The following is a 26,441-nucleotide window of genomic DNA, read 5'->3' as shown; positions in this document are numbered from 1 at the left end:
TTAGGTCTGCTGTGATGTAGAGCGAGTACCTCTTTTTCTCTCTTCTCTCTCTTGGGTTCACTTTTCTCTTCCTGCCTGGCCAAATCAATGCAGAATAAAGCGGCTTTGTTGTGTTAGGGCTTCTGTATATCCTTTCTATTTTTTTCTCCTTTTTTCTCCTCTCCTTGCCTGCACAGATCTGGTCGGTCAGGTTTAGTGGGATTTCAGCAGGACCGGTTTATCCAGGGAGAAACTGGTGTTTGTATGTTCAGGCTGGGAACTGCACCGACCTGTTCTCCTGTGCGGGTGGAGGGTTGGAGGGAGGGAGGAGAGAGAGAGGTGGAGGGAGGAGAAGGAGAATAGAGGAGAGGAAAGCTGTGCAGGGTGAAAGAAGCACATTCTCCTAACCTTGCTGTTGTGTGTTTTTTTGGCTCTTACTTAGAACTGGTCACTCCAACGTGGTCGTCAGGTGGGACTCATTTAGGGGGTCTGGGGGGGCGTTGCTGTGTTGGCAGGCATTGGCGGGACTTGCTGGGAGCTGACTGACAGCTGCTGGCTGTGGGTTTTGCATTCCTCAGGTTGGCACAAGGTGAGTGTGGCATTCACTTCATCTGATAAACTGAGAGAGGAGAGGCAGTTTGAAGGAGCTCACTGTAAAATAAGGCCTTTCATTCATATGATATGAGTTATTTTGTGTAATTGTCCTTATATTATCATTTTCATTGATTATGAACTGGTATGGAACATAACAATGAAGATTCTTGCAGTTTAGAGGTTTGCTGATTGGAGGGAGGGTGGAGATGGGGGAGGTACAGTTGCGAGAAAAAGTATGTGAACCCTTTGGGATTACTTGGCATTTCTGCATAAATTGGTCATTAAATGTGTTCTGATCTTCATCTAAGTCACAACAATAGACAAACACAATCTGAACACAGCATGTTATCATTCACAGTGCAGGGTGGAATACGCATGTCAACCTTTGGATTTAATAATTGGTTTACCCTCCTTTGGCAGCAATAACCTCAACCAAACGTTTCAGGAGGAATTTTGACCATTTCTCTTCATAAAACAGTTTCAGTTCAGCATTATTCTTGGGATATCTGGTGTGAATCGCTCTCTTGAGGTCATGATGCCACAGCGTCTCAATTGGTTTGAGGTCAGGACTCTCCAGAAGGCGTATTCTCTTCTGTTGAAGACATTCAGTTCTTGATTTACTTCTATGTTTTGTGTCATTGTCCTGCTGCATCATCCATCCTCTGTTAAGCTTCAGTTGGCGGACAGAAAATAAATCTTAAATTATAAGACCATTGAGTTTTTTCTTCTTAAATGGATGAGAATGATATCATACTGCTTCTGTATGACTTTACTGTACATATTCATGCAATCATGCCTGAACAATTAGTGAATGTATCTCAAATAATCAACAATTTCTGCAATTTCAATTTAGCTATGCTGCTTATTTGTGTTTATATTGTAATATCCCTATACACAGCATATTATTAATAACTCTATATGCAGTTAAGACAACTAATAAAAAAACTGGCATGTGACATCCTCAATGCTTGGGAGATTTAGAGATCAGTCTGGTAAGAATGTGTAGCAACAGTGGGCATGCAGAAGAGTACTTTTAAAACGTGCACTGTGGTGTGGTCTCCTTTTTGAACAGATACTGTAAATGCAGTGATTATAGACAGGATTCTTGTGTACTAGTACTTTAGATTGCAAGCTCTCTTTATTTATATTTTTGTGTTTTTGTGTTTGGTTTAATGATGCATGATTTAACAGATGAAGACTGAGTTTGTTGTTGTGATAACTCCATGTTCGCAGTAGCTCTTGTATCAGCACCATTAGCAGCAAGGCAATAAATGTCAGATCATTGTGTGTTTTTATAACAAAGTACGTTGATGCTGTTTATTACAATGCTGTTTATTTCAATCTAATCTAAGCACTGTTACTTTAAGTGCAGTTGTGTCATGCTTAATAGTTTTTGTATTGCTCATTGTCATATTTTCTCATGATAAATGAAGTGTCTCAGACGTGTCTGTTGGGGTCTGAGTCATTCATGCTTTTCAGACACTTTAATACAGTTATTTTACATTCCTTCATATTCAGTTCACATCAGCATGGCTTTTCCATCACTTGCAAACAGACATCGGTAATATCAGCTCCATACTGTTTGTAGGTGTGTGTGAATGAACATCCTATGTTTGTGGGGGTGCAAGCATTTGTGTAAGTGTATGCTGGTACGTGTGTGTGTGACAGAGAGAGAGAAAGATAGAGAGGGGGGGGGGGTGAGATGTGTGTGATAGGTTAATATCTGAGCTCTGAGGCAGGTTCTCTCTTGCTCTTTCCCCGTAACATGGGACACTTAGCTGACATATCCCAACACGCAGGAAAGTGTTGGGGTGGGGAGGGGGAATCTACTTAAGTACGTCTTCCTGGTTAAGTACAGATAAAGATCATGACTTAAAACTTACTGGCTCTTTTTCTTAAAAAAAAAATCTCTTTTGTGTAGTTTTTTTATGAAAATTTTATTTCTATCAGTAACAGATTTATATTAGTGAAATATAAAATATCCTTAAGTAAATATATATGTAAATTTAAATGTATGTAAATATATATATATATATATATATATATATATATATATATATATATATATATATATATATTTATAACAATGAGTAAATATATTGTTGATGTGTTACACTGAGCAGATGTAGTGTTGAAGTGTTACATTAAGCAGATACATATATTGCATATATTGCTAAGTGTATTTATTGCTGATGTGTTACATTAAGCAGACACATATATTGATGATGTGTTACATTAACCAAAAACATATATTGTTGATGTGTTAAGTTAGGCAGAGACATATTGCTGATGTGTTACATTAAGCAAATGCATATATTGCTAAAGTGTTACATTAAGCAGACACATATATTGATGATGTGTTACATTAGGCAGATACATGTTGCTGATGTGTTACAATAAGCAGATATATTAAGTATGTGTTACATTAAGCAGATACAATAAGGATGTGTTACATTAAGCAGATACATTAAGTATGTGTTACATTAAGCAGATACATATTGCTGGTGTGTTACATTAAGCAGATATATTGCTGATGTGTTACAATAAGCAGATACAGTGTTTGTGTTACATTAAGCAGATATATATATATATATATATATATATATATATATATATATATATATATATATATATATATATATATATTGCATACTCATATTACATATATTGCAAAGTGTTACACTAAGCAGATATATTGTTGAAGTGTTATTTTAAGCAGATACAGTGTTTACGTGTTACATTAAGCAGATACGGTATTAATGTGTTAGATTAAGCAGATATATATTTTGCAAACATATGTTACATTTATTGCTAAATGCTACATTAAGCTGATATATTGTTGATGTGTTACATTAAGCAGATATAGTGATTGCATAGTACATTAAGCAGATACTTATTGTTCAAATGTTACATTAAGCAGATACAGTGTCCATCAGTAACAATGATGTATTGTTGATATGTTACATGAATCAAATATATTGTTGATGTTACATTAATCATATATGTTGCTGTTACAATAATCATATATATATTGTTGAAGTGTTACATTAAGTAGTCACGGTGTTGACATGTGAAGTTACACTGCAGACATCCATTCTTGATATTTAAGACTTTAAGTACGTATCATTTGAATATTTGAACGTTAAGCTAATATATTGTTGAGTCAGGACATTGCTAATGTGTTACATGAATAGATATAGTTCATTACTACTGCTTCCTTATTGATATGTTATTAATAGTTTGAAAGCTTATTGTATTAATAAAACACAACACAAAATGCAGAGACTTCGAAAAAAGTGAGTGGACCACACCCTGTACAGCTCCCTGAGCATGTCAATACAGCTCTGCCAAAAAAAAAAAAAAATGCTTTATCATTTGCATGTATTAGTTGCTCTAGCAAATACCGCCTATTTAATTAAAACGCTAGAGGATGATAAGATAATTTAATAAGACAATTGAAGTAAAATGCAGAATGTTGGATGGAGAAAAATAAAGAATAATTAACCTGGTCAGTTACTAAAAATCAATCAGTTAATAATAAAATTTGTTTGATTTACTTATTTGTTTATTTAATTAACTTTTTTTACATTAACACAGTCAAGTCTTTTAAGTAAAGTGTTTTGTTTAGACAGACATTAAAAGGTACATAAAATGACTTACAATAGTAATACATTTGTACCTTTAACAATATCAACACCTGTATGAAGATTTTCAGATCAAAATTTTCTGAGCAATTAGCCACCAATTTTAGCCACCAAGTTTCAACAACCACTCTGAATAACTTTGTTCATATGTCAATGATTGAAATATTGAAATATAATTTTGAGCTGTTTAATGGTGTAAAAATAGAGATTTATTTGCATGGCCAACTTTATGCCCCTATCACTAGCATTATAAGGCTGTTGGGAGCATCGACTAAAAGGGCTGCTGTATTTCAGAATTCTGGGGGTGAATGGAGATGGGATATTTAACAAACGTTTGTACTTATTAGCATGTTTCACTACCCCCTAACTCCATTTCACAACGGAGTTCTCCTTTGAGGCTCCTTCATGTTTTAAATGAAGACATATAGGGCCTTACTTCAGGTGCAGTTTATTAAAGGTGCTTCTTAATCATGTGTATAAATTACGCATCTATTAAAATGTTTTTTATGGTGCCAAAAGTGGTTCTTATATAGCATACATAAAAACTAAACCATGTTTTATATAGGCATATATTTCTTTATTCATTAAAGCACTTATAACTTACACATAACTTACAAAAGTAAAGCAAATTACCAATTTCTTCCAAATTTGTAATATTTGCAATATATTTATTTTCTAGAGGTTAAAGCTGTGGCATATTTCTTGCTATTTTTTTATTTCCTTTTTTTTTTCTCTCTCTCTCTCCCTCCTTGTTTAGATTCCAGGGCATGACAATAAGCAGAACTGGATCTGTCTGATCAGGCAGTTAGTTGGATGTTTGTTTAGTAATTTGATCCCAAAAAAATCCCAATCGCAGGACTCCGCCAGTCCAAAAACACAGTGTGCAGAAAGGTGATTTCCTGACAGTGTTTGAGATAAGATTGCGAGACGTATTATTATCCTTATGGCATTAACTCTAAATAACATGTGTAATCTCCTTTCTTTCATGGCTGATATAAGAGCGTATTAGTGGGCATACTCTAAACAGCTATTCCGTCTTTTTGTTTGTGTGCTTCTTGTTAACGTTAACCCGCCCTCTTTCTCACGCTCTTCTGTTTCTCTCTCTCTCTCTCTCTCATATACATACAGCACACACACACACACACACACACACACTAATAAAGTTATGCCTGTAGCGGTGTGGAAGAACCAGTCTGACCAGGTCCGGTCGTAATTGTTCCCAATATCTCCTCTCTGAAGTTTCCTCTGCTAGTATGGCAGGGTAAAGCTGAGGTGGCCAAAAAAAAACAGAAAAGCTACAGTGTGGTGAAAAATAAAATCGCTTCCTGTCACAGATGTTGTTTATCAGCTCTGGAATGACTAATTTGCTTATATAGGCTAACACAGAGAGGATACGATAGCTAACTGAAAGCTAGATGCCAGCAATATTGTATAATCAAAAATAAATCCAGCTGAAAGCAAACTGATCTCAAGAAATATTCACACATATTTGACAAAAAGAAGATTTCAGAATTTGTAGAATGTGCGAAATATGGCACATATATAATATTGTTTGGTCATTATAATAACCAGTATAATTTTATTACCTGAACCTACACCTTAATCTAAACTTCGACTTAACTTATTACACTTCAACCTAAATCTAAACTTCACCAATACTCTACACCTCAACCTATACTTAACATATACCCTACACCTAAACCTAAACTTAACCAATTAACCTTAACCCTTAAATTAAACATAGACTTAACTCACTATACCTCAGTTTAAATCTAAACTTAAACTGTACCCCACACCTAGACCTAAACTTAACCTATACCCTACACCTCAACCTAAATCTAGACATAACTTATTACTCTTCAACCTAAACCTAAACTTAACCTATACCCTACACCTCAGCCTAAACCTAGACTTAACTTACCACACCTCAACATAAACCAAAACCTAACCTATACAATTGTACTTTTCTACCTGCGATGGAAAGCATGGAGCTTGAAAGCTTGAGTTAAGTCACGTGTGAGCGCTGTTGCCACATTTGCAGTGCAGCAGTTTGGCCTTGATGTGTTGATGATAGCTTTTATTTTGTGATAAGCCACAGACGACAGAGTTAAGTGTAACTAAACTCATTAGCTACAACTGTATGACGACCTTTCTCTCTGTTTCTCCGCTGTGCAGGACGAGGATGGCTATGCAGGGCTTTACAGAACTTCTGCATAAGCTGAAGGAGGTCCATGAGCAGGAGGTGGAAGGTGAGACTGAGGCTCAGCTTTGAATGAATGAGCTGCACTGAGCTAATGTCAGACTGATCTACTGCTTATCCCACTTTATAAGCTAGCTTTATGTGTTCTCTCATGTGTTTATTATTGGTACAGGCATTTAATATGTGCTAACAGGTTATTTAAACCTTCTCTAGGCATGCCTAGAGAATTTATTTAAAAATGTCAGATTTCCTGATTGGTCATTTTTAACATAATGTGCCTTTTGAGTTTGTAGTTGTTTCAATTTTATATAAACACTGTGTAACAATACTTTTTCTTAACAGTCTCTTTTTCAACAGTCTCTATTAAAATAGTGTTGGAGTTTATGAATAAATCTACACTGATGGGGTGGTAGTCTTGAAATGAGGTGTGTTTAGTTAAATTTATGGCGTGTTGCTATTTAGGCGGTAGAAAACACAGGTGCACCACTGACTGAAATGAGCCTAGACAACAGTCAGTCGCCCATTCCTGTAGGTGAGCCATGCTCCCAGCCCTGCAGAGCGCAAACCCGACTTTTAACTAAACAATAAACAGAATAATGAATAAAATAACATTGTCGTTCCCTTAAATGAGCTACTGCGTGAACAGTATCAGTCAGTATCCTCTGCTGAGAAGCACAAAAGCGCCGCACTGTTAAAATTTCAATGTGCCAAAGTCAGAGCTCACCTGGTTCTTAAAGGAAATGGCAGGAGACACACAGATTGGTATATTTCTTGTTACGCCCAAAACAAACCCATAATTAATTAAGAGAATTAGTTCACACATTTTGAGCATTTGCAAGCTGTGCAAGGTGTATTTTTTGTGCCTTACAGTACCAAAGACACACAGACACACCCTAAATCTAGCTGCACAAGCCGCAGTTGACCTGTGCACTATAGATCACTAAAATATGAGCCCACTATCACAAATGTAGAACAACATAAATCTATGATGTGGAAATGGTTACTTAAATTGACCTTTAGACATTTCAGTTTTTCATTTAGATTTTTCATAAAAAAAACATATCAATCGATTTAAATATTTAAGAATTCCCTGTGGACAGCGCAGTGGTTGGTAAGGATTGGGACTGGTAGAATCTGGCTAGAATTGTCCATGCGTACAGACTAGGAATGCAAAAATCAGATACACATTAAATGTATAAGTGGCTTCCATGGGACATGGAAAAAATCATGGGACACAATATAAGTAAATTTTCCAAAACTACAGTTTTTATATTCAGATATAAGGTATTTTAAACAGTTACAGTGTTTCATATTGTTCTTCCCTTTTTCAAAAGGATGGCAAGAGAAGGTGCTGGAACTAACCAACATGAAAACCTGGTGAGTACCAGTTTTATCATTTTAGGTTTGAGCAGGCTATAGGTTTGCTGTAGCTTAAAACGAATTGGGTGTTGTGTTGCAGTGACGCAAAGAGACTGGAGGAGCTCTACAGCAGAAACCAGCAGCTGAGAGAGCAGCAGAAGATTCTTACAGACAACATCAAACAGCTGGAGAACATGTATGTGTGTGTGTTTATGTGTGTGTGTGTGTGTACATTTGTATTGTATGTAAGTACACTCATCGTAAAAGAAATGATTGTAAATATACTGTAGTTGCACCCAGAAGGAAGTGTTGGATTGCAATGCTATTTAGAAAGAAGATAAAGGTTATCAGGAACCTATTTACACTGATATGGGCAGCCTCTTTTATGTTTGTTGAGATACACATACAGGAGTAGTAGTAGTATAACGTACTGTATGTGTAACACATCGTACCAAATGACTCGGCGTGGATTTGTAGAGGTTCCTAATGGTGTCCTGCACTAAAACATCTCATGTAGATGTATAAAACTGAGAGGTGGAGTGTTAAGAGCACATTCAACAGTGTCTCACAGCATCCCACACATTTCCAACCAGGGAGAGGTCTGGAGAAGCAGCTGGCACTGGCATTATGTGGATGAGCATTGTCCTGTTGGAATAGCTTACCAGAGTGTGCGTTCAGAAAAGATATGAGCCACTGGTTGCAGGACATCATTGATGTATCTTTGGTCTGTGTAAGTGCCTGTAGTGAGGACCAAAGGACTATTTTAGAAGATGAGTATTATTGCAGTATACTCTGTTTTTGATATATATATATATATATATATATATATATATATATATATATATATATATATATATATATATATATATATATATATATAGACGTTTTTAGAAGCCAATTTTCATAAAATTGAAAATGCACTCTGTGTGTGTGACATTAAAGTAAAAGTAATAAACATGAATAAACATGTTGTCGAATTATTGGGCCCTATTTTAGCAACCTATAGGTAAGTAGTCAGGATGTGTCAGTCTGTGTTTGGTATCATGGACATGCTAAAAATACGCCTTCTGTGGCTCGTAACACGCAAAAAGACGTAGTAATTATCTTAAGTAATCGTGGGTGTGTTTTGGGTGTAACATGATGCAAACCAATAATTTACAGGAACAGCAATGTTATTTAAATTTGTATTATGCTTATTGTCAATGTAAAGTTGGTTTGCGTGCTGTAGTGCATCCATGTACTGTTGTCAGGGGTTTAATCAGTCAGTGGCACACCTGCGTTTTCCATCTTCAAGATAGCAATGACCAGAAATTTACCTGAACACAATGCCCATTGGCGTAGATATGTTCCTAAATGACTAAAGACATGAAAATATTGTGACACGTCTTGCACAAGTACAAGTGTAAGATAGGGCCCAATATAGGGTTGTCACGATACCAAAATTTTGACTTCGATACCGATACCAACTGTAGTATCACGATTCTCGATACCAAAACGATACTTGGAAGAAAAAAAAACAATAAAAATATCTGAACATAAAATGTTTATTTTTGACTGAACTGGATTGAACACTGAACAATCTGTGCAAACGTTTTTATTCTAAAATGAAACATTTGAACAAAAAACAAGTTTCGTTATTATAACCTTAACTATAACATAATTATCTAAACACTTCCTAAAAACTAAAACTAAAACCAGAGGTAATGGTAGCCTGACTATGTGAACCTGACGGGCGGGCAGAAGTTAAGTTCTGAATAAGGAAAATAAAGAGACAGAAGAACATTACAATGTTATGTTCATTTTAACACTCACTGCTCCGTTTTATTAATCAACCGTTTACCGTTTTTAATAAGCCCATGTTCAGTGTAACGATCAAGCAGGCTACGTGCCTGACCACAGATTTGCGATGGAAACGCGAAAACGTGAACATCTTGAGTTCATGTTTCACAGCCAATGGGATAATGGAGAAATAGAGAAAACCACGGGTCCAAAACAAAACTCCTGCACACTCCTCTCCGTGTTAACGTGATTTACTAGCAGTCGCTAGCAGTCGCTAGTAAATCTTAGTAAAGCTACAGACAGAGTGTATCTTGACTAACTCCACTAACCTGTCGACTTCTCAGCTCTTTGTAGAGATCAGGGTGCTTGTCTGCTAAATGAATGAGCGAAATATGATCAGAATTATGTTAAATAACACTGTAACATAGAAGCATAGAACTATTATTTAATTAAAATGATTTTTAAGAACAGCTAAACACAGTGCTGCAGGTCAAACGCGGAGGCGTTCACGTGCGAGAGAGAGACACAGAGAAAGAGTGAGAGAGCGAGAGTGAGAGAGAGAGAGATTTGCGTGTTCTGATGTGAGCTACTCACAGGTAAAGGTTCTCTTTGATCTCCTCGTGCTCATATTCTAGTCCCATACATAATTCTGCAGCTCCCTCAGTGTTTTCTGTCGTATTTTGCGGCTAGCGCGAGCGCTTACAACTAACACCGCGGACCGCGAGGTGCCGCCGCGCTTGTGCCGAATCCGCTACTGAATCCGACTCCCGCTTCGCGGACAGAATCGGCACAACACCCCCCGCTGTACAACTGCGGGAGTGAAAACAGCGCTAATAAAGTAGTTTAGTTTCACTTTCAGTTTTCGTTATTTTATTTAAAAATAAAAATATCAATAAAAAACAGATGCCTACATCTTAGACTATTTTCCCACACTTCACTCCTCGCGCCCGTTTTGTCCACAAGTCGCGGACGAGAGACATCTGTTATTTTAGCCGTCGCCATTCTACACTCGCTGCTGCTCTGCTGGCATGCGCGTGAATCGATTCATTTGTTCAGAACACTAAGTTTATCTGAATCCTGCCACACCGACTGTTGCGGTGTGAATCAGTTTTCTTATGAACTGAATCAAATCGCGCCTACTAATTTGACTCATTTGAAGCTAGTGACTGGGCTATATGCAGTATCGAAAGCATCGAACGCTAAAGAACCGAATCGTTTGTGATGACGTAGTATCGAAAAAGAATCGAACCTTCGGTACACCGTGCAACTCTAGCCCAATATGTTTCATTTAATTGAATTTGCCATTGCACGTCTTAAGATATCAATATTGTACAAATGCACATTACGATGGCAGTGCTACAGTACTAAAATACATTGTGCAACCCCAGTATGTGCAGTATGTAATTGTGTGTGTTTGTGTGTGTCCGTGTGTATTTGTATGCACAGGTTGCGTGCAGGCCTGTGTGATCGGTGTACAGTCTCTCAGGACATGGCGAAGAAGCAACAGCAGGATTTTGAAAGCGCTCAGCTTCAGAGTCTGCAGCACATCACTTTGTTGAGTAAGTTGTGTATTCTCTGCACTGTGGGAACTCTGTACTGTACAGACCATGAAACTTTAACACCTACACACACAAATAAAACTGTGAGCTGTAGCTGTTAACCACAGGAATCAGCTTAACACTTAAGAAGAACAAAACTGTACTTTTAACTGTGTCTCTAACAGATAACTCAGCTCACTGTCACTCAAAAGACTTGGTTCAACAAAACGCTAATGTAAACGTATTTTATTCTCAGAGATTATCGAGCATTACTATTGGTGCATCCATCATGAAATGCTAAAGTAACTGAAAGGAGAACTGCCAGAATCAAATTATGCAAACTGAGAAACATATATAACATAAAGTGGTGTGAAAAGGTGTTTGCCCCTTCATGATTTTTTTTTTTTTGCATGTTTGTCACTCTTTAATGTTTTAGATCATCAAACAAATTTAAATATTAGTCAAAGACAACACAACTAAAAACAAAATGCTGATTTTAAAGAAAGATTTTTATTATTAAGTCAGAAAAAAAAATCAAACCTACATGGCACTGTGTAAAAAAAAGTGTTTGCCCCCTAAACCCTAATAACTGGTTGGGCCACCCTTAGCAACGACTGCAATCAAGCGTATACAGTAACTTGCAATGAGCCTTTCACAGTGCTATAGAGGAATTTTGACCCACTCAACTTTGCACCCACATTGAAGCGTGAACCGCCATGCTACAGCATCTCAATAGGATTTAGATCAGGACTTTGACTAGGCCACTGCAAAGTCTTCACTTTTTTTTCTTCAGCAATTCAGAGGTGCACTTGCTGGTGTATTTTGGATCATTGTCCTGCTGCAGAACCAAAGTTCGTTTCAGCTTGAGGTCACAAACAGATGGATGGACATTCTACTACAGGACTTTTTGGTAGACAATAGATATCATGGTTCCATTTGTCACAGCAAGTCTTCCAGGTCCTGAAGTAGCAACCGCCCCAGACCATCAGACTAACACCACCATGTTTTACTGTAGGTATGATGTTCTTTTTTTAAATGTGGTGTTACTTTCACATCAGATGTAATGGGACACACCTTCTAAAATTCAAATTTTGTCGTGTCAGTCCATAGAGTATTTTAAGTCTTGGGGATCTTCAAGATGTTTTCTGGGAAATCTGAGACGAGCCTTTGTTCAGCATTGTTTTTCATCCTGGCACTTTGTCATGAACGCTAATCCTAACTGAGGCAAGTAAGGCCTGCAGTTCTTTGGATGTTGTTGTGGGGTCTTTTGTGACCTCTTTGTTGAGTCGCCACTGCACTCTTGGGGTAATTTTGGATTGCCGGCCACTCCTGGGAAGGTTCACTACTGTTCCATGTTTTCAACATTTGTGAATAATGGCTCTCACTGTGGTTCGCTGGAGAACAAAAACTTTATGCTGCATCGGCTGATATCTGCGCCAACAAGGCCCAATTTTAAATGAATGCCTCACACTCTGCTCTGGGATCCCCTTACTGTCCATTCCACCATCCTACTGACACACAGCAGAGGAGCTGAGGAACCCAGAACCTGCAGAGCTTCAGACACAGCTGCAGAGAATGGCTTTACTTCAGCTTCGACTGGATCCAAACTGGACAGGTAAGTGAATCTATCCGACTGGGTTTAGTAATTAGCAGTAGAGCTTCTGTGTTATACTGTTTAGTAGCCTAGCTAACGCTAACCGCCAAGCTAACGCTAACCTGCAAGCTAACCCTAACCGGCAAGCTAACCCTAACCGGCAAGCTAACGCTAACCGGCAAGCTAACGCTAACCGGCAAGCTAACGCTAACCTGCAAGCTAACCCTAACCGGCAAGCTAACGCTAACCTGCAAGCTAACGCTAACCTGCAAGCTGACACTAACCTGCAAGCTAACGCTAACCAGCAAGCTAACGCTAACCTGCAAGCTAACGCTAACCTGTAAGCTAACGCTAACCTGCAAGCTAACGCTAACCTGCAAGCTAACGCTAACCGGTTGCTTTAGCTTAGCTCGAGTAACTCAGCTAATCTACTGGAGAGAAATTCCTGTTTATGTTTTAAATCTAGAACAGTGTGTGCTGAAGCCAAATCACTCAAACTAAAACGCTTAATTTAGCCAAACAATTAAACACTGGGGAAATCCCAGCTCCCTAACTAGTAAATATGGCCGTTGCATTTATATTAGATTACGTGTTTATCTTGTAACGTTAAATACAATATACTGCATGTTTTGAAGGCATTATTAATTGGGACTCGATAAAATGATACGACCTTGATAGTTATTTAAACAAAAAGCTAACCTATCTAACTCACTCCTTGATTTCATGAGTAAATACTGCGGTAATAAGAAGCCATAAATATCAGTTAATTGGCTAATTTTCCCACTGCATACTGGCTTCAGCTTTTGTTAATGTGGGTGTCGGAATGAATCAGGTATAAATTATGGAGACATTATTAAATGTGTGTCGTGGTGCTCAAATGTATTAGTAGTGTGTATATAAAATAAAAATGTTTAGGTTGGTGTGGGCTTTTGTAAGGCAGGTGGTAGGTGTGGTTGCTATAATGAGTAAATGGCAACTTCTGTAGTTAGGTAGTTTACTTTGAAAAAGTTTAACATAATGAAAGAATAATTTCTTACATTGTATTATTTATTATCACAGATGACGGCCACACTCCCCTGGATATCATCAAGATATACTTTTCAAAGGATGCTGTGGCAGCCAGCTCAAGGAATAGACTGGACTATTTACACTGGAAAGAACTACTTTTACACAGGCCAGATTCTTTTATTACTCTCTAATGTCACTGAGGTAAGATAATATTGTTGTAATTTTGGTGTCAATATTTTATCCATATTCTGTGTGTGTATTAAATAAACTGTAAAAGAGATTCCATTGCCTCTTCTTTTTTTTACACTGCACACTTTGCAAATGTAAAAGTGTCTCAAACATTCAGTGTTTATGCCATTAGAATTCAAGTGAGTTCAGAGTACTAAACTATTTTAATAGTGTAATTACAGATGGCTTAAATGTGTATCATTATTATTGTAAATAAATGGGGAAAATACAAGCTAAAAAACTAAAAATCAGTGAACAAAATATCGGCTTTATATATCGGCCACTTGTGATCTCTAAATATCAGCATCGGCTATTAAAAAAGTATATAATCAGTCGATCACTAGTTATGTTTTAACTGGGGGGCAAACACTTTTTCCACACAGGGCCATGTAGATTTAGATTTTTTTTCTCCCTTAATATTAAAAGCCTTCATTTAAAAACTGCATTTTGTCCATCCATCCATCCATCCACTTTAGACTGCATGCTAAAAGTTACAACCTCCGCTAACTTCTTGTGTACAAACTGTATTGTATACCCCTCTTAATAGCATTCAAGGGAATAAAATATGACAAGGGAGATGGCACGTAGGTAGAATATTTCATGTATTCATTGCAGCATCATGTGGATCGTTTATCTGTTGTGCAGACCATCAGCTGCTTTAAATTACTTCCCTCACATGTTCTTCTCTTTCCCTTTTCTGTCTTCCTCCTGCTGCAGTGGGTGAGATCAGTGCCTTGATGAAAGACAATGAGAAACTGAAAGAGGAGGTGAAAAGTCTTCGTGGGCGAATAGAGTGAGTGTTGAATGGTCTTAAATAGTGCAATTAAAAAAAAAAATCATTATTTCATTAAAGAGCCATTTGATTAGCAACCTGTTTAAAACCTTTAAATTCTACACACACACACACACACACATATATATATATATATATATATATATATTAGGGGTGTCACGATCTCGATATTTTATCGAAATCGAATCGAAATGAGGTCACGATCTCGAGTATCGAAGTCAAAAAGAGGATCGACGATCCCTCCCGCGCGCGCTACGCAAATAGCGCAGCGCGCTACGCAAATGGCGCGGCACCAACACAGCGCATCCTATTCATTTAAATAGAGATAGCCACTGCATGAGCGCAGTCGGCGGGAGTGTGATCACTGTTTTTATCTGTCCAACGGGGGAGGGGGGGCGGGGGTTGGGCGCGCAGGTTTTGTATCTGTATCTAACGGAGGGGTGGGTGCGCGCAGGTGAGAGCGTGTGAACTCGCTGAAATGCGTGTGTCAGTGTGACTTGAGAACACTGACTATAGATCACAGTGAGGTGGATTAAAAATCTTAAACTTATAATTGACTACACCTGTTGCTTTCCATTGAATTAAAAAAACATCTTTCTCTCAGATAAAGTAAACACAAGCGTGTTTCTGACTAAAATAAAAGCTTTTCAGGAGAGATATAAGTTATGTGTAAATATTTATAAGACAATACCCACATCACTTATCTAACCAGCCTGTACTGATTTCTGCCCCCCAATAATGCTTTCAATAACCTCTTGTAACCCCTGGGAGCCAGGGGTTACACTCTAATAGCCTTTAATAGTCTTCAGTAGCCTTTAAAAGACTTACCTGGCGGCCGTGGTGTGTCCACTAAACTCCGTAGTTATAAACATCCTGAGGTTAGCAGCGCGCTAACTGACCTGTTTATAATGTAATCCGAGCAGTGCCTGCGTGTCGGCTGTTCTAACCTGCTGCTGTTAGCTGCTTGGGCTGAAAGATGAACTGTAGTGAGCTGTTTTATCCGGTTAGTGGGGTTAAAACCTTTATTTGTTTACAGAAACAGTAAAAACGGACTGGCTGAGCTCTGTAGCCCGTGGCTGGGCTGTACTGAAGTAGTGACTGAGTGAAGAGAGCGGGGCTTGTGCTGCTGCTGCTAGTGGTTGGATGAAGAACTGCAGCTTCATGTAATGAGCAGTTTCACCAGCCATCCACACACAGCTCTGATAAACTGCTTGTTTTAATAGTGCACACTGTTGCTACCAAAAAAAGTCACTAGATGGCATTACCATATATATCTTAATAAATAATAATAATAATATTTATAATATTTATAATAATAATAATAATAATAATAATAATAATAATAATAATAAATATATTATTTAAATTTTATGAGGCATAAAATAATAACAAGAAAAAAAAACAAGAAAATCGAGAATCGAATCGAATCGTGACCCTCAAATCGAAAATGAAATCGAATCGAGGATTTAGAGAATCGTGACACCCCTAATATATATATATATATAAGCACTCTTATTATCAGGGTGGAGTGTGGTGTACTTGCCTGGTTGAATAATTGAACCCTAGTCTGTCATGGAGAATGCAGTGTTGTTAGCCACTGCACTACACAAACCACCGGGTTCTTCAAACTGACACTTTTCTAAAAAGGTTATGTATGACCTATGGTTTAACACTTTAAAATGAAGTTTTTAGTAGTTATATTACATTTCTCAAAATAACGAGAAATCATCTCAAAATATTTAGGAATCATAAGCATTAAGATCTCAAATAATGACTTAGCTACAGTAACAGACTTTTAGGTATTATTGTTTGCCATGTCTTTATAAACTAATAATAAATAGCATGTAAAAGGTGGCAAAAGTAAAATATTTTGATTATTCTTCGAATTACATTTTTTTAAATGTTTTCTCCAGGTTGTTCTGTTAGTATATGAATCTGTTTAATGTATATAGTCATAGCCAGCTCTAGGTTCTATTTAAGAAGGGTTAAATCTAAAGAAAAAAGTTTTTACTCATAAGACCTAATTAGGTTGTAATAAAAGCCAATTTTTCTTACTTGAACAAAGAACATGAGAAAGTCTTACTAAATATAAAGAAAGAAAAAAATATAAAAATAATGTGAAATCATTTTAAAGGTGAAAAAAGGTGTTCTTTTTTTGTTCTTTTTATATATTTATTGTTCTTTTTTGGCATTATAAAATAATACAAATTTTGCACAAAAGGGGTGTAAAAGGGAAAATTATTTTGTTTTTTATTTTTACTTTTTTTACTTTTATAAGATCCACGCAATGGGACGAAATTAGATTCTACTTCTACTTGGGCTAATTATTATTCTTTGTAATCAAATTAACGGTAGTTTCACTGTTATGGAGGTATTTGATTTACTCCCATCACAACACATACACATTGCCTTCAGCTAATAACAATTACTTACGCTGTTGGAAGGCTGTGTCCCTATGTGCTCTTTTTGGAAAGCTTAAATTCTCTGTCGTCAGATATTCTTGTAAATCTGGAGGTCTCTAATGTACAAACTAGCAAACAGACATTATAAATACTATATTTGATCATTCTGTTCAAACCCTTTAGGAAACAAAACGGTCACCCAGAGGATGCAAGAAGCCCAGAGGTCAAGCGCTCTCCTGACCATACAGCTGCTCGTCTGACCCCAGTGACCTCAGTGCTGAAGCCTGAGCTGCTGTCAGCAGGTGGAGCCACTGCATCAGCAGCCACAGTGAAGAGTGAGAGTGAAAGCAAAGAGGCCTTCACTGAGAGGAAGGAGATGTCAGGTAATGTCTGTTCAGATGCCTCACATGATATCAGTGCAGCCCATTCATTATCTCACCTTTTTCATTTTAATTTCTCTGCTTAACAAATGTATAGATAAAGGAGCTGTACACAAACGCCTACAGGAGTGGAGCGGAGCATATCCTTTTGTAAGTAATCAGAAGGTTTTAGCACTTAATGCACAGTACCAAACAAAATTTGGTCACACCTTAAATTTCAAAGTCAGTGCAGTGTTTTCCCAGAAATTTTTACAAAACTTTATGCTTCCCTCTGCTGACAACTTTTTGGAGATGCGGATTTCATTTTCCAGCAGGACTTGGCAAACACCCCACACAGCAACAAGTACCAATTGGTCTTATATTATATTCTGATTTTCTGAGACACTGATTTTTGGGTTTTCATTGGCTTTAAGCCATAATCACCAACAATAAAAGAAATAAACTTAAAATAGATCACTCTTTGTGTAATACAGCTATATAATAAATGAGTTTCACATTTTAAACTGAATTGCTGAAATAAAGTACATTTTTAATAATATTATATATTTTTTAGATGCACTAGTATATTATTGCGCACCATCTTGTGTATCATAATCTTAATTATAGTAGTTTGGGAGTACCAAGTCAAACCTGAATTTAAGTATCAGTTAAACATGATTAGGGCAGCATTAGGGATTCCAATATCACTTCCACTTTTATTAGAAATCACGTTTTTTGTTAAATACTACAGCCATTTACTATGCGTATGCTGCTTACAAGCTTTTAGTCTGGACCCTGTATCCTGAATATATTGCTGTAGTTATTAATTTAATGTCATTAATTTGCCAGATTAAATGCTTGTTTTTTGTGTCTTTATATTTATTTCAGGGGTCTAATAAGCTCTCTACTCTTATGAATGCCTCAAATACAAATATATGGAGAGAGAGGAGGTAAGTTCCAAATATCAAATATTACACCAATCTATGGTTACCTACACACAAGGCAACACAATGCCAGAGCAGTGGATGCATATGCATATGCAGATTTTGTCTATTTGGAAGGCGTGTACATGTCTGTGTAGAGTATAGTTCAAGATTTATTTTAGAGTTCTAGTTGTGCAACACTATCCTGACAAATCAGATGATAAAGTGTGCCAATCTGCAATACAATTAAGTGAATCAAATCAAGACAAATTTATTTATATAGTGCTTTCACAACTAATGTTATCACAAAACCATTTTCAGAAATATAGAGCAGGTAAAGGTGCACTGATATAATCAAAGTAGTTGTGATAGAAATAATGAAAAAAGTAGTAATGGTTAATATTAATAAAAGTACAGTAATTATAACACCAAAAAAAGCTATTATAAAGTTGCCTGTTAGAATTGACGTAAACCTCAAAACGGGTTTATATATAAGGTGGGCAACTAATTCAAGGCAGGTGGCATGAACTGGACGTTGGACAGCTGATCAGTGGTGTATGATAGAGGAACCTTTCCGAACAAGAATGTGGATAACGACTCCAGAAGATGTGACTATAACAGCCTAACTAAAGGGGGAGAGAGCCAGAAGGTAACATAGACATGGGTGCACCCTAAAGGCCTCAGCATATTTCACGTGGAGACGATGTACGCACGGTGCTGGTGCAAACAATGTGACACAATTTCAGACAACTCAAACAGTCGTAGATGTAGATGGCTTTGTTCACCGTTTCATGCACGTGAAAGCTTAGTGAACTCCATGACTGAAGCCACTATGTGACAACGTGGTTAAAAAAGAGGCGCACCATGAAAAGGAACATCGCCATACCAGAACCGGTTCTGTTTCCAGAGCGTGAAACTTCATAATTGACAGAGTGCCACCAGCATGTGTGGAGTGTATGTAACATGCAAAACGAAGCTAGAGAAAGTATACCCACTTGAAAGCTTGTAAAGGTGTGTTTGGCTTTGAATGATGCTCATAAATTTGTTTTAAAGAAAGTATGCAGTGGAATCAAGACAGAGGTATCCACCCACTCCACTGTCTAAATAGTTTGGAAACGGAGGGATGACAGCCCCAGCATCTCTGAAACTTATATTCTGCAATAGAACCAGGAAAGAACACACCACACCAACATATGCCTTTGCCCTCCTATCCTTGTTTTTATAGGTTGAGGTTAAGCTCAGTGCAGAGCCTTGGGGCTCTATCCTACACCCTGCGCAAGGTGCGTTGTGATGTTCTTTGCTATCTTACACCCTGTCAACAGTCTATTTTCACGTCTTCCAGCTTCGTTGTTAAAATAGCGTCAGAGTTTAGGAATAAATCCATACTGATTGGCATGGTGGTCTGGAAGTGAGAGGTAAATATCTGGCATGTTGCTATTTTGCTAAGTGCACCACTGACTGAAATGAACCTAGACAACAGTCAAGAGTCTATTTCTAATGGTACACCATGTGCACAGCAAGTGCATCCCTGCTTGTTAAACACACAAACACAAACGTGATGTAGAGCACAAACTCAGCTTTTAACTCAACCATAAACAGAATAAAAAAGAAAATAACATTGCTGTTCACTTAACTAAACGGCTGGCATACCTCCAAAGCTTGAGCGCCCAGGTCAGTATTCTCTGCTGAGACAGTTAAAGGACCGTGCTGTTAAGATACAAAGTCAGAGCTCACCTGCCTACTAAGGGTATTGACAACTGCCACACTGATTTGTTTATTTAACGTTATGCCTAAAACACCCCCATGATTAATTAAGAGAATTGTTACATGCCTTTTGCACGTTTTGAATCACTCAAAGCATATTTTTTGCACACTCACGATACCAAAGACACACTGATGCCCTAAATCAAGCTATGTGAAAAGCAATGGGCGGGTGTGCTATAGATCGCTAAAATAAGGCCTTTGTTTTGCCATTCAGGCATGCTTCTAGTAGGATGCAGTGTCCTAATTGAAATACATTTGGGGGGGTTGCAGTTTTTTTAGGCACAACATCCCTAAGGCGCCCTAAGACCTTCCTAAACAACACATATTGAGCATTCATTGTGGGTATCTTTTCACCAATAAAACAAAATTGCTACCAAAATTAATTGTCTTATTTTCAATTTTATCTCAACAGATCAGCCAGTGTCGACTCTTTAGAGCCTCGTCCATCTCCACCCTCCCCAACTATCCCTTCTCACCTTCGCCTGCTGAAGAAAAACCTGTTCCTTTCCAAGGATCGTCCTCAAAGAGTGTCCGCCCCCCTCCGACCCCATCCAATCAAAACAGCTCCACCCTCCCTTCATTGGCCTCTGCCAGAGCGCAAAGACTGGGCTATGATGGCAACAGTAGGGGCCCATCCAAACATAAGCCAAGACTCCAGGTCCACCTTGCTGCATTTTGCTGGCCTGGTTCCTCCTACAGGAGCTCTTGAGCCTCGTTCTCAGTCCCAGGAATCCATTCGACCTGTCTGCCCGCCCCACAGGAGCGTCTGTGAACTGGGGGAGAGCAGAAACAGAGAGAGGGGAGCCACAGTGTCAGTTATAGCTCCACCCAGCTGGAAAGCTCCTGCGGTTCGGCCTGAGCAGGTCTTTGGAGAGAGTCTGAGAGAGGGCGAGGAGGAGGCTCCTCTGGACCTGTCCAGTGGAGGAGGGTGTACAGCCAGTGATACAGAAAGAACAGAGACAGCCCAACAGAGTAGCCAACCACAGAGTAACATTGCATCACCATCATCATCCTCTTCTTCATCACCCCCAGCTCCACTCTCTTCCCCATCCTCAGCTCAATATGCTTCCAGCCCTCAGAGTGATCCACAGACAGCAGACACTAAACCACAGGTACTGAGTAAACACGTTTTATCTTAACCAATAGATTTTATTCTGTAAATGCTACGAAAGAACTACATAAGCTATCAAGGCTGGCGCTAGCCATTTGGGTGCCTTAAGCACCCCCACAATAATTCAGTATGTCAAATTATGGTTCATGCTAAAGCAAATGGGCATTTTTCCTAAGTTAGACCTCCCATTACTCCACAATACTACAATAACATAACTTGATATTTATGTCATTAATAGTATAGAAAGGCCTCATTAAGAATTTAAATGATAATGGCTTCCTTTTTCTCCAAAAAGAGAAAAGTAATACAGTAATATCTACAGTAATACAGTAGATATTACTGTATAGCTACAGTAAAATCGCTTGATATTTGTCATTAATAGTAAAGAAAGGGTTCTTCAAGAATTTAATTTATGACTTCCTTTTTCTCTAAAATGCTACAGTATTATTACTGGAAACACATACCTTGAATACTTGAGAATGATATATTTACAAATGTAGTGGTGTCAGATAGAGATTTTTTTTTATAAAACTCTAAACTCTGGTCAATTTTCCTACATTTGCCATACCATTAATTAAAATTCTTACAGTATTGTTACTCAAAACATGCATAATAAATACTATTACAAGTGTTCTTCAAGAGTTCTGTGGTGCCATTTGATAATCCTTTGAATTTCCTATTTTATAGGAGTCTAAATTCTGGTCTACACACAAACAAATGGCCATTATTTTTCTTTTCGAATTTTGCCATCCCATTAATCCAATCCATTAATCCAAATTTCTACTGTAATATAATTTAAAACTTATACGATTTGTACTATAAAAAGTGTTTTTCAAGACATCAGTGGTTTCATTTGATAGCACTTTGATTTTCTTCTTTAGTAAGAATTTAAATTGTGGTCTATAAATAATGTAAAATGTATATGAAACATGTATATTATTTTTAGTAAGAGAAGGATCTGTTCTACAGATAGGTAATTGTCCTCTGGTATATATTTGTTGATTATACCTTGTTAAATTATGTTTATTGAGCTGTAAACTTGTTTATTTTCCGCTTGAGCAGCTTCCACCCCCAGCTCCGCTGTGCATGCGGCTACTGTAAATCACTGTTTAGACAAACACTTCTGCACAGGAGATTCATCTTTTTCTCAAGCCAGCATAATACTTTTTGATAATACTTTTTGATTGCTTATATCTATTTATCCAGATATCTATCTATTTTATTGTTGTTATTAACTACTACTATTATTATAAAGCTCTTTCACAAGCGCTGTAAGTTATGCAGTTATAAGTATGCCGTATTCAAGGACCTCTTTTCTTTTCTTTTTTTTTTATTTTATTAAACAAACAAACAAAAAAAAATCCCATTTTCTCCCCAATTTACACCGCCATTTACCCAACCTACTTATTAGGACTCCCCCTAACATAGTGATGCCCCAACACACCAGGAGGGTGAAGACTAGCACATGCCTCCTCTGATACATGTGAAGTCAGCCACTGCCTCTTTTTAAGCTGCTGCTGATGCAGCATTGCCGAGTAGAATCACAGCGCACTCGGAGGAAAGCGCAGCGACTCGGTTCTGACGCATCAGCACACAGACGCCTTGTGCTGGTCAACATCATCCTTTAGAGTGATGTGGGGAGAGAGCGCCATCTACCCACTCAGAGAGAGCAAGGCCAATTGTGCTCTCTCAGGGCTCCGGTAACCGATTAGAAGCTACATGAACAGGATTCAAACCCTCAATGGCCCTAATGATTCTGAGCATAAACGGTAAACGTTCAGGTGTTTTTTTCTAAACGGACACTGTGCAACAGGGAACACATACGGCCCTGGCTGATCCTTGCTATCTAAGAGTGCTGATTTAACTTCTTAGCCCTTCACATTAAACACTCAAAGCAATCATAAATATCAAGCTATTTTAATATGTACAGAAAATACTTTGTTCACCCTGACATCCTGTGATAATTTCCTCTTTAACAAAGTAACCTCATACTGTTTTCTTTTCAGTCAACTGAATGCACATTCAATATGATTAATTATCAGCAATTCATTATTATTCACATAATATTTATCATACTGTCTCAATATTTAGCTGAGATAAAGTTTAATCTGTCAAAAAAAGATTTAGATTTAGAAAAAAAAACTTTCTAACTAGGTGATATCAGCACACATCTGATGAAATATGAACAACTGTTGCAAATAATTATTACAAAATCCTAATCTACCAACACAACAAATGGAAAAAGCAACCATAATCATTCTACTGGGTCCATGCCAGGGTCAAATTTATATAGCATGACCTTAGTAAACATTTTGCCCTGAAGTGGAGATATAGATCTTATATGGAGCTTAAAGTAAAGTAAGGATTAAGTAAAGATTATCTCAGCAGGCTAGGACCTGAAGTGTATTAAAGCAGTAAAACAGTGAGATTGAACTCTTACATAGGTCATATTTTACTTAAGGTGAAGCTAAACTTATCTAGCAAATCTTCTGATAAATATTGCTCTGTTTTAAACATTAAACGGCTTTAATTTCGTTTTAGCCTCTAGCTTTAAATAGAGAAAGGTTTATGAAGGCAGGAGATTTTATGTCTTTTATGTTTGAACAACTACATAATTATGTTGTTAAACTACATAATTATAATGTTACTGCTTGGTTATGGCTAGTGTTTGTGTCTTGAAATGTATAAGCTTTGGCCAAAGTGCCATTATCGTGCAATAGTGGCACTCCTTGAACATCTCCCAGCCAATCACATTGCCAGGGTTGGATCTAACTGTGTTATAATCATACATTACGAAGTGTAACTAAACATTCTTCACTGATTTTAAACTCACTTGTTTCAGCTATTAATTAAATAAATGTGAGAAGAAGGAATGTAGAAGGAACTTTATAGAAATTGTTAATTAATATATTAAGTGTATATATATTAATATAAGAAATATATTAAATGTATCTAAAGTGGAGGAAAGTGGTTTTACGTGGTATTTGGCACAGGTTGGATAAACTGCAGCTGAAAATGATCAAAGACCCCACAGATAGTGTTTCCCTTATTTAATGGCGGAAATTGAACACCTGGGTAATTACTGCTTGCAGGAAGCTCGCATGGAAACTGGGCAGGATGTGGTTCACACTGAGGCTGCTGTTAATTTATATATCCTGTTAATATTTACACACTCTCTCTGCCATTAATACTCTGTCTGCATGTGTGGGTGTGTGGGGTGGATGTTTGTGTTTTGATAATGCACTTTAATTTTACTTGCCTTTTATTTAAATATAGTTCATTCGCTGAGTTTTGTGACTGTTTGTTTTTAATTTCGTGAGACTGGGGAACCTTAGCTTGTAAGGAACAACAACAGTTATTCATTCACATGTGTATTTATCCATATATTTATATTTTATTTATCTGTTCATCCACAAATTTACTAATAGGGTCTGTAGCGAGTTGAAATCTAGTCAGGCAGGTTAGGAACTGTATTGAGGAATTTTTTTCTCAAAATCTATCATTTGGTACAGACTTGAAGAATTAATTCTATCTATTGGTAGTGTTTCAATGTGGTGTAGTGGATAACACAATTACCTGCCAGTGAGCTACCACATCATGCGGGATACCGGGGTTCAATTCCCGGTATGGGTTATTATTCTACAATCTGGACCATTAAATTTGTTGGAGATCCCAGTCTACTTGGAGTGTTCACACATGTCAAAACAAACTGAATGAAGTGATTTTTATTTTCATTTTTATTTTTATTTGATTTATTTATTTGATTTTTTTGCAGAGGGAAGAGACTTGGGAGAAGCAGAAGACTGACAGCGTTCAGGAGAAAGAGAAGCAAGAGAATGGACAATTCTCAGAGAACCTGAAGGTCCCCACTCTAACCATTTCACTTCGTCCAGGTAGTGATTCAGTAATCAGTGTTCTAGTTATGAAAACTCTGCACACCGTCAATGTATTTTTCATATTATAATGCGTGCCGTATCTGTTTATTTAAATAGTTGTGGTTCTGGAGTCTCTAAAAACTGCAGGACAGGTAAAATTTCATTCTATACACATTGCTAAATATTGTTTAGCATGATTTCGTTTAGCGTGACTTTATGTAAGACTTGTGTTGCAGTGGATAATTTACTGTTACTGATGTTCTGTTGCAGAATGAGCAGGACATGGGGTGGAGCAGCAGTCCCCAGGATGAGGAGGAGGTGGAGGATGAGGAGAACAACCAGAGCATGGCGAAGAAGAGACCTGGCCAGGACAATGAAGGTATAAGAGTAATTTTACTACATATGTATGTGCTAATCCCTCTGTTTAATTTATTTGTATGACCATCCATCTAATCAGGCTTCTGCTGTGTGTCTTTATCCATCCAACCAATGATTCATTCATTCATTTATCTATTCATTCATCCATACATCCATTAATTTACCATATTTTACGGACCAAGGTAAACAATATTATAAGGCGCTCTATCAATTAATGTCTATTTTCTGGTCTATTTTATTTTCATACATAAGGCATAGCAGATTATAAGGTGCATTTTAGGTGACAATAGTAAGGAACAAGGGTGTCACCATGTTTCCCTTCTAATTCAAACAGGTCTTCCTGCTGGATACACCTAAGTAAACAAAACTGTAATTCTTAAAAAATATATTATATCTCAAAGTCAAACGAGTGCTGGATGTAACACAGATTTATTTCCTAAAAACAGTTAATTTAGGTGAGTAAAGTGTTTTCGGTTATTTACAGTAAGCTTAGATTTCCAGTATTTTATCATGGATAGCAGCAGCTAGCCAATGCTAGCAGCACCTAGCGTTAATAACCACAGTCCGACAGCGCTACACTAAGGAACCAGAGTGTTCCGGTAAGTCACTATCAGCACTTATGGGTAGGGGTTCGTCCAGGGTAGCTTGTTTTAACACGGTAAACACGCAGAATACAGTCCGATATACTCACCTGTGAAGAGCTAGCGCTTAGCGCGTTTAGTGGCTAATGCTAATATTGCTCCAGCCTCACTTTTTAACACTGTACCATCTCATTTTTAACACTGTACTTCAGCAAAGTGGTTTTATTGCTCCTTACAACCTGATTGGTAGAATTCATACATAAGGTACACCAGATTATAGGGCACACTGTCGATTTTTGGGAAAATTAAAGTTTATTATAGTGCAAAAAATA

At 37.4% G+C, this 26,441-nt stretch overlaps 1 protein-coding gene across 3 annotated transcripts in view; it reads left to right on the top strand.

The window, feature by feature from the left end:
• Positions 1-344: 344 nt before the first annotated feature.
• The window catches only part of rbbp8l (retinoblastoma binding protein 8-like), a 28,759-nt gene continuing 2,662 nt past the window's right edge, over positions 345-26,441 (top strand). Inside the window, exons 1-13 of one of the 3 annotated variants that reach the window (XM_007250778.4) lie at positions 345-568; positions 6,393-6,466; positions 7,752-7,794; positions 7,877-7,972; positions 11,002-11,114; positions 14,641-14,716; positions 17,302-17,501; positions 17,596-17,648; positions 18,366-18,427; positions 20,577-21,276; positions 25,051-25,168; positions 25,268-25,302; positions 25,421-25,529. In XM_007250778.4, coding sequence (XP_007250840.3) covers positions 6,400-6,466; positions 7,752-7,794; positions 7,877-7,972; positions 11,002-11,114; positions 14,641-14,716; positions 17,302-17,501; positions 17,596-17,648; positions 18,366-18,427; positions 20,577-21,276; positions 25,051-25,168; positions 25,268-25,302; positions 25,421-25,529 — 1,672 coding nt within the window. In that variant the 5' untranslated portion in view covers positions 345-568; positions 6,393-6,399. Of the gene's footprint in view, positions 569-4,994; positions 5,109-6,392; positions 6,467-7,751; positions 7,795-7,876; positions 7,973-11,001; positions 11,115-11,660; positions 12,709-13,746; positions 13,897-14,640; positions 14,717-17,301; positions 17,502-17,595; positions 17,649-18,365; positions 18,428-20,576; positions 21,277-25,050; positions 25,169-25,267; positions 25,303-25,420; positions 25,530-26,441 lie in introns of those variants that run through there. The other 2 variants (XM_049462926.1, XM_022677340.2) reach the window with 2 other exon arrangements.

Source organism: Astyanax mexicanus, chromosome 13 (genome assembly GCF_023375975.1).
Source record: "Astyanax mexicanus isolate ESR-SI-001 chromosome 13, AstMex3_surface, whole genome shotgun sequence".
In the NCBI taxonomy this organism is placed as follows: domain Eukaryota; kingdom Metazoa; phylum Chordata; class Actinopteri; order Characiformes; family Acestrorhamphidae; genus Astyanax; species Astyanax mexicanus.
This window is presented reverse-complemented; position numbering and strand designations above follow the sequence as displayed.